The sequence below is a fragment of the Callospermophilus lateralis genome, chromosome 4, assembly GCF_048772815.1.
Source record: "Callospermophilus lateralis isolate mCalLat2 chromosome 4, mCalLat2.hap1, whole genome shotgun sequence".
Classification (NCBI taxonomy): domain Eukaryota; kingdom Metazoa; phylum Chordata; class Mammalia; order Rodentia; family Sciuridae; genus Callospermophilus; species Callospermophilus lateralis.
In genome coordinates, this window is record NC_135308.1 from 11188856 (window position 1) to 11201307 (window position 12452).

A 12452-nucleotide genomic window follows, 5' to 3' on the forward strand; every position below is an offset into this window, starting at 1 on the left:
TTTGGAAAAAGAAGAGACCCAGAATAGCCAAAGCAATCCTTAGCAAGAAGAGTGAGGGAGGAGGCATCACAATATCAGACCTTATAAACTGTACTACAGAGCTATAGTAACAAAAACAGCATGGTATTGGCACCAAAATAGACATGTAGACCAATGGTACACACAGAAAACACAGAGATAAACCCACATGAATAAAGTTATCTCCTACTAGACAAAGGCACCAAAAACATACATTGGAGAAAAGATAGCCTATTCAACAAATGGTGCTGGCAAAATTGGATATCCATATGTAGCAAAATGAAATTAATTACCTATTTCTCACCCTGTACAAAAATCAACTCAAAGTGGATCAAAGACTTGGGCACTAGAACAGAGACCCTGTGCCTAATACAGGAAAAATTAGGACCAAATCTCCACCATGTCAGCTTAGAAACTAACTTCCTTAACCAGACTCCCAAAGCACAAGAAATAAAATCAAGAATCAATAAATGGAATGGATTCAAATTAAAAAGATTTTTCTCAGCAAAGGAAACAACAAATCATGTGAGGAGAGAGCCTACAGATTGGGAGAAAATTTCTACCATATGCACCTCTGATTAAAGCATTAATCTCTAGGACGTATAAAGAAATCAAAACACTTAGCACCAAAAAACAAAACAAAAAAAACCAACAAGTAGCCCCATCAATAAATGGGTTAATAACCCAATCAATAAATAAATTTCTTCTTCACAGAAGAAATATAATCAATCAATGAACATGTGAAAAAATGTTCATCATCTCTAGCGATTAGAGAAATGCAAATTAAAACTACTCTAAGATTTCATCTCACTCTAGTCAGAATGACAATTATCAAGAAGACAAGTAACAATAAATGTTGGCGAGAATGTGGGAGGAAAGGTGTACTCATACATTGCTGGTGGGACTGCAAATTGGTGCAAGGACTCTAGAAGGCAGTATGGAGATTCCTCAGAAAACTTAGAATGGAACCACTGTAAGGATTCTGGCTGTGGAAATGTTTAAGGCAGTGTTCACTCCTGGCAGGTAACAGGTGCTGTTTTCCACACTTAGAATATTCAGCAGTTTTTCCCTGGAACTAGTATGATAACTAATACATGTGCATTGCCTAGCTGCTATGGTAACATCCTTCATGAGGAGGCTCTGGGCTAGAGTCTTATCAGCCTTGACCTTGCTCTCAGACACTCAGCTCCTGGGAATAAAGGAATCTTTAGTCAACTACAATGTTTCACTGAGCCTAAACCTGCCCACCTAACAATAACTTTATCCAATGGACTTTCTTGAGAGCTTCACAAAGCTCCTAACATTGCACATTGCAACTTAGTACACAACTGAGGAATAAATAGCATAATGTTGCTAGGTCCGTAACCTACCTAGTGATTCAATGAACAATATGTACTAAGGATGCCAATGACTTAAAGTAACCTATTGATATAAATAAAGCTAGCAGCTCAGGCAAGCAGCTTTTGCTTTGCCTCTGCACCTTGCTTCTGTCTCCTTTTGTTTTCCTTACAAACTACCATTTGACACAGCCACATCCATGCTTATAGCAGCTCAATTTATGATAGCTAAACTATGGCACCAACCTAGATGACCTTCAACAGATGAATGGATAAAGAAAATGTGGTACATATACACAATGGAATATTACTCAGCCTTAGGGAAGAATGAAATTATAGTGTTTGCAGGTAAATGGATGGAGCTGGAGATTATCATGCTAAAGTGAAATAAGCCAAACCCCCAAAACCAAAGGCCAAATGTTTTCTCTGATAAGCAGATGCTAATCCATATTGGGGGTGGATGGGTGGCTAAAAATGAAGGAACTCTGGATTGTGTAGAGGGGAGCGAGGGGAGAGGAAGTGAGAATGGGAAGAACAGGGGAGTGAAACGGACATCATTATCCTACATACATGTATGATTACCCTACTGGTGTGACTTTACACCATATTCAGCAAAAGGGAGAAGTTGCTCTCTATTTGTATACAATGTATCAGAATACATTCTACTGTTATATATAACTAATTAGAACAAATTCTAAAAAAAAACTACACACACACACACACACACACACACACACGACAGTTTAGATTTATGATTTAATTGTCACTGCTCTCCCAACTGGATGATTCCTGCTGGTTAAAGAAAGATGAATCAATCACCAACTCATTGATTCTCAACCTGTACCCGTTGCTCTGGCCCCCCCCAACAAATTTACCAGCCTTCTCTCCTACAACATAGAAAATCTAGTTTTACAAACAAGGAAATATGAATCACTGTAACAAAAGTGAAGGATACAGTCAGTCCAGAAAAGATCATTTGTGTGTCGATCATTTGTGAACCTTGAGATTCACTTGTTGAAGAGAACTTTGCTGACTATACAGATTCTCAGAGATAATATGAATTGATAAGATTTAATAGTGCAGAGGTTTCTCAAGCTGGAAAGATGCAAAGTCTTAGTGTGTCCTTGAGTGCAACTTTCTTTTCCTGCTCAGGACAGTCCTTTCCCATAGTCCCTGCTTGCAAAAAAGTTAACACTGACCATGACCATTATTTGATGTGTCTATTACCCATTGTTTTATCTTATTTGCCTGGACAAGACTTGGGAAAGCACTTAGCCTGAAAACTAAATTAATATATTTAAGAATTGACTAGTGAAGCAGCCATGGAATGGGGACATATTAATATTTTAATAGGGGTGAAAACACTGTCCTTCACGAAAAGCTTCACTTATTGACCCCTCTGGCTTCATTTTATTCAAAGTAGTAAATAACATACCTTCCATTAATCAAAAATAAATAAATAATTTTTTTAAAAAAGAACAAAAAAGTCATGGTGGGGGATAGGAATCAAGCTGTACAACTGGTAAATTTCTATATTCTATGTGAAGTTGTACAATATTAATTGTAAGAAGACTGTGAGAAGCAAAAAATGTTATGTTATATAGTCCCAGAGTAATAATAAAAAAGGATGCAACCTAGGTGAAAGGCAAGAAATTAAAATGGAATTCTAAAGTCAAAGTCAAATAAACCTAAAGGTGGCAAGAACAGACAGGAACAAAAAACTAGAAAATATATGATAAAATAGTGGATATAAATATACACTGCAACTAAATGGTGGAAATTATCAGAATAAATAAAAAAGCAAGATACAACTATGTCCCACCGGAATTTTACTTTTAAAAAACAAAAACAAATAAAAAACAGGCAAGCCTGAAACTGTGGTAGCAACTCTCACTGAATATGAGAAAATGAATTTTGGGAAAGGATAAATAACTTCTGCATCCTATGAAGACTTTTTGTATCCTTAAAAAGAGAAATAAGTAGCAAAATTTACATATAGTGCTACTCTAACAAAACAGACTTAATATATTAGTAGCCCCTACTCTTTATACTACATTCTATTAGCTTGGAAATACTTGACCAATTAAGACAGCAGTTCAAAAAATAAATTGCTCATATTCCAATAATTCCAATACATTCCTACTAGTTTGAGAGCTCCTAAAAAGTATGAAATCATGAAAGCTCCTAAAAAGTATGGAATCATGTTAGTCTTCTGAAGTTTTAGTGTATAAGTACATAAATAAAACATATCCATGGAATGGGGTAACCAGCAAAAATACTAAAGAAAATTCCCTACTTACCGTTTGAAGCCTCTGGGCCCACTAAACAGGTAGAAGATGTTTTTGCTATATATCCAGGCTGGGTTAAACCAAGTTCAGATGATTTCTTAGAGAAAACAGGTAAAAAGTAAAGAAGCATTATATTTTATTATGTGTAGTATAACTGAAACTTGATGCAGATTTTAGTAGGCATCATGGATTACCTGGAAATTTGGTGTTCAGTCACCTTATTATCTAACAAACAAACTCAAAGTGAACAGGAATCTAACAGAGGAGGATTCATCTTAATTGTATCCTAAACATCTCACAAAATAAAATTTCAATCCCCTAGAAAAAGTTTAAAGGACATATTTATGTTGCCTATTGAAATTGCTACCTTCGGGGCTGGGGATGTGGCTCAAGCGGTAGCGAGCTCGCCTGGCATGCGTGCGGCCCGGGTTCGATCCTCAGCACCACATACAAACAAAGATGTTGTGTCTGCCAAAAACTAAAAAATAAATATAAAAAAAAAAAAAAAAAAAAGAAATTGCTACCTTCAAAGAGGAATGTCTTAAAGTGTTATGTAATAATCAAATACCAAAAGATAAACAGCTAGAATGAAAGAAACATTAATGGCTAGGATAGAATATATATTCATACTAATTCAGAAACCATATCTATATTGTGGTACATGTCCAATGAATCAAAGTTCTGATAAGAAAAAATCATTATGGCTTCTGTCGTATCATGTAACTCTAGCCAGAATAAAGCAGAGTGAACAAAGATTATGGACAACTCTGGGACACAAATGAAACCTATTAGAAACTGAAGAATTTCTAGTGAGTATGAGAGATATATTATACCTTTTATATACAAATCTAAGTGACAGGGAAGGTGCAGAAAAAAGTTCCGGCTGTTTAACAGTTAGATGCCCCTCTCACAAAGCAAATGAGAACCTACTGAATCACACCAGAACAAGGAATATAAAGCAAGAAAAGCTACGACACTGGCTCCCTGTTCCCTCTTGCATAATGGTCAGCAGATCTTCAAGAGTATGATTTTTCTCCTGTTTTAGTAAAATTCATGTTGGTTATTGTTCTTGGAGAATTTTACTAGCCAGGTAGTTATAAGCCACAAAAGTCCCTGATGTACTTGAAACAAGGAGGAATTGCTAAAGGGCACCTAGATTCCCAGCCAGTATTAACCCAGTCAGGCACAACAAGTGCAAGACCTTAGACCTAAGCAGCACCTCCCAGAGATCACCCTACATGCAACTGCAGTGTAATTGATGTTTAAATTATCTGACCGTTTAGATTCTACTTTTCTTGACAATAAGCTGCTTGAAAGCAAGACTAAGACCATCAAACCATGACCATCTAGAATAACATTTCATGCAGATGACACAGAACTTAAGCTTTTCATAAAGCCCTTTGTGGAAGATCAACATATCTATCAAAACTATTTCTAGCCAGGTCTTGGTGGTGCACATCTGTAATCCTAGTACCTCAGGAGGCTGAGGCAGGAAGATCACAGGTTCAAGGCCACCTTTAGCAACTTAGTGAGGCCCAAGCAACTGAGATTGATCCTATATTAAAATAAAAAATAAAAAGGGCTGGGAAAACCACTCAGTAGTAGAGTGCCTCTGGATTCAAAGCCCAGTACTAAGAACAAAGCAAAACAACACAAAACTCCACAAAACTGTTTTTAGTAAATGACATTAGAAGTAACATGCTATATGTATATAGGAGACTTATGACCAATGTGATTCTGCAATCTGTAGTCAGAAAAATGAGAAATTATACCCCAATTGATTCAAATGTATGAATTGCCAAGATCATTGTAATGTCATGTGTAGCTAATTAAAAAAAAAAAAAAAAGGTAACATGAAGGAAACACCAAACACAACTTAAAACCCTAGCATCTACATGTCACAAGAAAGCATTAACATTGAAATAAGGCCTTGACAGTCTTAAACCACCCAGGCAGGAAACCAGAGCTCCATTTGTGTGTGTAAAATAAATGAATTACCTCAGGAAGATCTGCAGAAGCTTCATCAGCACACATGCCATCCACATCCATACTAAGGATCTGAAGATCCATCACTCCCCTTTCGACATTGCTGAGGTTGTCATCAGAGCTGCTCTGCAAGGATATTCTCCGACGTTTGCATGGTAACTTTTCAGAGAACCCAGACTGCTGACATTCACCAAGACCTTCCATGTTGGCTACACACACAAAATGACACGGGAATCAACATTTCTTTCCTACACTATTTTAAAATTTTGTACACTATAAAAATTGGGGAAAAATTCAGTGTTTAAATTATCAATGAAAAGAAATAATTTTCTTTTACATCTTTAACCTTTTTACTCAAAAAGGAGATCGAGCTGACAGGCAAGAAAACATGACTACTAAAAAGATAATAAATTTAATTAGAATTATGGGATTTTTAGAATGATACACTAAAATACATGTGCATTTCTAATAGGGTGTCTCACTCTTTCTAAATTTACCATTAAGCCCTTTATTTTGAACATTTTAAAGGATATGGTTATGTTCTAATACTGCTATGTTTTTATTGTGACTTTTGTGAAAAAATGCAACTGTAATGTGCCTCAGTTCTTTCTCGATACAAAAAAGAAACCCTAACCCTTGATAATTCAAAGTCAGCAGAATTATAATAATGATACAAATAAAATAAATTTTAAAACCCAGATAAAAATCCAAATAATAGATATTTTAGAAACTACAAATACAAATTAGGACATCTGAATGGGTCATGCAATGCAGAGGTGAATGAATCAGACATGTCTTGAGTTAACAGTAGACTGCACACAGAAAGTACTGAAAAGTACTTGAAGATGGTTTAAGCAGTGTTATGGATCGTATGTGAGGTGTCCCCCAGATGCTCATGTGAGAAAGCATGCTAGAAGGTTCAGAGGAGAAATGATTGTGATGAGAGCTTTAACCCAATCAGTGAATTAATCTCCTGATGGGACTAAGTGGTAACTGAAGGGAGGTAGGGTATGGCTAGAGGAGGTGGGAACTAGGGCGTGGCTTTGGGGAATATATATTTTGTATCTGATGAGTAGAGTCTCTCCCTGCTTCCTGATCATCATGTGCACTGCATCCCTCTGCCACATTCTTCCGCCATGATGTTCAGCCTCATCTGTGAGCCCCCAAATAAACTTTTCCTCCTCTAAAATTATTCTTATCAGGTCTTTCAGTCACAGCAGCAAAAAAGCTTACTAAAACAAGAAGTCAAAAGAGAATCATTTGTGTTCACTTCGGCAGCACATATACTAAAATTGGAACAATAGAGAGAAGATTAGCATGGCCCCAGTGCAAGGATGACACAAATTCATGAAGCGTTCCATATTTTTAAATTCTAAAAAACAAAAAAAGTCTAATAAAGCAAAAAGCATCTTTTCTTAAAAAAAAAAAAATTAAAAATTAAAAAAAAGTGAATCACTTGAAACCTAGGCATGTGAAGTACTAAAGGAATAGTTATACTGATTGCAGTAAGTCCAAGATTTTGTCGAGTTCTGGTATTTCAAGTGCTTTGTATTTGGAAAAACAAAAAATGACTAAAAAATAACCAAATGAATTATAATTTAAGAGGTACAGCAAAGAATACAGCAGATCATTAAGATATCAGATTGGACATATATGTGGTTAACCTCACAGTTGGGTATTTGGTATTCACATAAATGTTTGTAAAACTAAAAGAATAATCCTATTAAAAAAATCAAGGTTTATAAACTCAAATTTGCCACATATCCTATTCTAAAGCTGATATGAGCTAATAAGCTCTATTTAAAACTTAGAACCCAATTGCAATGATGTGAAAATGAAGGTTCAGGAATGCTTGATATTAAATTTTTTTCAAAAGAAACCAGAAATCCAGATTTCTGTGTGATATGTCCCAATTTTAAATGTTAGGCTCCATTTAAAGATACAATGGAACTCTGCAAAGACTGTTTTCTCATAGTGAAAATAAATCTTCTTTATATCTTAGAAACTTGTCTTTATCAACACAGAAGTCAGAATACAGAATGAATTCTTGATACTCACTCAAACCTGTTGTCTCAAATCCTCCTCTCACTCCTGAGAATTCCGGACAATCAATCATTTTCTCATCTTTCTTTATGGAGTGAAAAGCTGTCTGGAAAGCAGATATCCGCTCTCTTAATGAGCTAACATTTTGATACAGTCCAGGGCTGCCCTGTTATAGTAAAAAACAGAGTATTATCAATCAAGCTTAGTTTATTCTAGGCCTATAATCACTGAATCTAAAACTAAATACACAAAGGCCTTTTGAAGATCAGACTTGTAAAGAATTGGTATAGCAAAGCTTCTTCTACCTGGAAGTCTGCATTTTCTATCTGAATATGTGGTATACTACAATCATTTTAATTTCCCTCTGTTTTTCCCAGTTTTTAGCAAAACCTTAGGGAGAGGAATAGCTAAGTGGTATGGATAGATGTGTAGCTATGTGCTAATACTGAGTAATGAGCCCATGAATCATGTTAAGAGAAGCTTGGAATAGGTGGAAATGCTTTAGAAAGGAGTCCAGATAAAATGCATTTTCAGTTATATGGGATTAACAACTCTTTAAAGGTTCCAAGCCCCTTAAGTGCTTTCTTTCACACCTTGGTACCCAATACAAAAACAAAACAACAGAAAAACACCATACTGAATCCCAGAGATGGGGCAAGGAAGAAGGGGCCAGAGGGTCCTGCTTATTTGGAAATAAACTGCAAATTTAAAGTGCTAAAACTGCAAATCATCTGTGTGATGCCTTGACACATGTTTCATCTCAGCACACCTTCAATCCAAGCTGGTCTCTTTACTCATCCTCAGTCTGCAAAAGTTCCCTGCCAGGGGAAGTCAGAACAAGCACAGAAGTTCCACACTGGCTCCTGACATCCCTCCTCATAGAGCCAAAGAGCTCTCCCTGGCTACCTTTTCCTGATTTTATGGAACTTAGGAACGAAAGCCAGACACTCACTTAACATACAAACCTAGATGGGGCATGCCCAGGAGCTCTCTGGAAACCCTTCTGACAGGGCGCCAAGCAAATACTAATAAAATGAATTTACACTAGCAGGTACAGAAGTGCCACATGACAGGTGATATAAAATTTAAGAGTTCTGTCAATATCAATAGTAAGTTAGTGGTAAGTTCTCTCTGCAGGATTTTTGGTGTTTTGTTTTTCCTTCCTTTATTACTTGGACTAACACATTTCCACTGATAGGAGCTTGTAGCAATTCAAAAATTCACATCAAAATGCAAAAGTAAAAGAAAGACATTACCTTCCCTTAAGATATCATATGGAGGGAAATAAACAGTTAAAATCTTCAAGTCATGTTGGATGATCTGTTCATACATTTGATTCTATCCCTAGTACATTCATAAAGCAAGTCTATTACATAAAAGTAGAACATTTTAAATTCAAATACACTTGATGATGTAAACCTTTATGACATAAAGAACACATATTATTCAAAAAGTCTATGGGTCACTTGTCTCTAGGAGTGATGGGACAAGATTATCTCAATGGCATATGAATTGCTTTTAATGTGCTTTGTGTGTACTCATATTTGAACATGATAGGGTTGATGTAATGTTCTAGTAACTTGGAGCACTTTGAAATGCAGCTTAATACAAACTATAAGTTTTCCTACTTGCAATGTTGTTTTCCTGCTGGAGGAAGAGAACAAGGTTCATGTACTAAGTAAATGAAACAGTCAAAACGTAGAGCTTTTTGCCACTTTTGTCTTCTCAATCATGTCAGTCAGCCAACATTCCTTTCTGTGAACCAGAACCTGTTCTAGGAGCTTAAGATGTGGGAGGAATTACATTCCAGAGTGAAATTCTGAAAACATATTAAAGTAAGTTTGAGGACAAGAGATTTTGGAAAATATAAAATATGAATACGGCCAAGTCACTAAAGTGCTGAACACCTGAGATGAAACCACAATAATGGGAAAGTGGTGCAGGGGAAGAAGGTGTCCTGCAAGAATTAGGAGAAGTGAGCAGAGGCTCTTGGTGGAAATAGGATGGGGCAAAATGAAAGCCCACTGACTGGAAGCTAACAAGAGAAGGGCTTGTAGGGTTCAGATCAAGAGGGACCAGAAGCCTTCAGGATTTAAATCAAGGAGTAACAGAAAGCCATGGCAAAGTTTTAAGGAGCAGAGTCAAGGATCTCATTTATACTTTAAATATACCTCTTTGATCTGTGTAATGATAGATAGATTAGGGAAAAAGGAAAAAGAAGACCAGGTAGGAGGAAGCAGTTGGTGACACTGGCTAGAGTCATAAAGTAGAGTTGTAGCTGTGAGGATGTGAAGAATTATAGGTAGGCTTTTGAAATGCAGCCAAAAAGTAGTGATAACTTGGAGATGGGACTAAGGAAAATAGGAATCAAGAAAGATTAAAAGGCCTGAGGCCTGAGCAACTAGATGATGATGGATTTCCCTGAAATGGGAGAGTGGGCTAGAGGATCTGCTGGAGGGTGGGTATCAATAGCTGGGTTTTGGCTAGGTTATGCTGGAAATGTTTTTCAAAACCCAAGGGAGCTTGGCTGGGGTAGTGTTTCAGCAGTAGAGCGTTTGCCTAGAATGTTCTAGGCCTGGGTTTGATCCTCAGCACCACATAAAACAATAAATAAATCAAATAAAGGTATTGTGCCCAACTACAACAACAACGACAACGACAACAACAACAACAAAAACCCCAAGGGAGCACCAGGCGCAGTGGTGCATGCCTTTAATCCCAGCAGCTCAGGAGGCTGAGACAGGTTGCTGAGTTCAAAGGCAGCTTCAGGAAAAATCGAGGAGCTAAACAACTCAGTGAGACCCTGTCTAAATAAAATACAAAGGCTAGGGCTGGGAATATGGCTCAGTGGTCAAGTGCCCCCAAGTTCAATCCCTGGTAACACCCTCGATTCCCCCCCCCTCAAAAAAAAACCCCACAAGGGAGCAACTGAATAGTGGGCCGCTGTTATCCAGGACTTTGGGGCTGAAGACAGACATTTCAGACTCATCAGTGTAGAGATGATTCTCAAATCAAAGAGAAGGGGACAAAGAAGAGGCCTATACACACTAGCATTTTTGAGGGAAAAACTGGAAGAGGAGGAATTAGCAAATGAAATACAGAATTGACCAGTGAAACTGGAAGAAAATCAGGTTAAGTGGTATCCCACAAACCAATTGAAAATGTGTCTCAAGGAAGTCAAATATATCCAGAACTGTTGAAAGGGTGAGCAAGGCTAAAATTTAATCTTCGGAGTTGTCAAGGTACGAGCCATTTTTGAAGAGAGATGACAAGAGTTGTCTTAACAGAGAGGGGGAAATAAGCCAGATAAAGTAGCTGGCAGGATCAGAGAGAACAGCAGAAGGAATGAATTTATCCAGAGCAGCAAATTGGTCAAGGAGTTCTGCTGTGATGGGGCCACTGAAAGTAGACAGGAGCCAGGAAGTCTGGGAAGTGGCCCAAAGGAGAGGAGGAGACAATAACTGCAGAAGACGACTCAGCTCAGAACAACATACATGATCATAATGATATAAGCATGTGAACACTGACATAACCAATCTACTGGGAAGCTGGAGAGAATGGGAAGTATGTTATAAAAGGTCTTAGGAAGAAGAGAGCTAAGTCTTCATAATCCATTTTGGGATGTCGGTGGTAAATGCCTAAAAGAGAGAACGTAGGTAGTAGCAGAACAACCACCTAATAAGGAAACAAATGCTAACAAGATCACTACAAAAGCTGAAATCCTCAGAAAAGGAAAAATGGGGTGAGGGGAGGCAGCTATACACTGCTTTTATGAAAATAAATAACACAGGTGGCTCGGGGAGCTGAGACAAGAGGATTGCGAGTTCAAAGCCAGCCTCAGCAACAGCAAGGTGCTAAGCAACTCGGTGAGACCCTGCTCTAAATAAAATACAAAATAGGGCTGGGGATGTGGCTCAGTGGCCAAGTGCCCCTGGGTTCAATCCTAGCAATCAGCCCCCCACCCCTCCAAAAAACACCACCCTATAGCATTATTTGATTTTTAAAGTATGTGCACAAATATTCAACTTTATACTCTTGGATCATGGAATTCAAACTGGGTAAGGGATGAGAGAATATAAAGTGTGTATGCAAAGGGAATATGTGGTGAGGCCAATGGCTGAAAGTTTCAACGCAACAAATTACTGAGGTGAACTGGAAGGATGAAATATCAGTAAGAGTGAGACAGACTTTGATGATACCAGCAAGTGGCCACACAGAGGAACTACTGAGGTAAAACAGAGAAAAAAGATCTTTGGATTTATAGAAGTAAAACACCTGAGACAGCCAGAACGTAAGATGGATCATCCATGTGACTGTTGAAAATTTCAGAAAAACAACAGCAGAGGAAGAAAGACAGAGAGCCACTCTGTTCAACTTCTCCCTTGAAGTGTTTTCTTTCTAAAATGGGGCAGAGGTGGAGAAATAAGGGATGAATTCTTTAAACACACAGGCCTGTAGACTTTATAAAAACTTAATTCTAGTAGTGAATTTACAGAATATTATGGTAAGTTAGAACATGTGACTTTTAAGAATTATTTTATTCATTAATTCAAAAATGTCTTGAGCAAGGAAGGGAGCAGAGGATGAAAAGAACTGACATAAGAGCTACTAAGTGTATTTACAGTAAAGGCACAGATCAGAGGGTCAAAGACGTCACTGATTTGTTCAGAAAACTGTTCAATTTAAATAAACTTAGCTTAGTTAAATGTAGCTTACTAGTAAAGCACTATCCTAGCATGTGTGAGGTCCTGAGTTTAGGCCCAGCACTGCAAAACAGATA

At 37.4% G+C, this 12452-nt stretch overlaps 1 protein-coding gene and 1 non-coding gene across 2 annotated transcripts in view; one reads left to right on the top strand and one right to left on the bottom strand.

Annotated features, from left to right (window-relative positions):
- The window catches only part of Cdca2 (cell division cycle associated 2), a 53990-nt gene that overhangs the window by 34258 nt on the left and 7280 nt on the right, over window positions 1-12452 (bottom strand). The window contains exons 4-6 of the mRNA XM_076853480.1: window positions 7688-7838; window positions 5642-5838; window positions 3656-3740 (exon numbers count right to left, since the gene is read on the bottom strand). Of these exons, the coding sequence (XP_076709595.1) occupies window positions 3656-3740; window positions 5642-5838; window positions 7688-7838 (433 nt within the window). The remainder of the gene's footprint in view (window positions 1-3655; window positions 3741-5641; window positions 5839-7687; window positions 7839-12452) is intronic.
- On the top strand, window positions 6892-6996 carry LOC143398789 (U6 spliceosomal RNA). Its single transcript, XR_013091372.1, has one exon. It is a non-coding gene; the product is annotated as a U6 spliceosomal RNA (small nuclear RNA).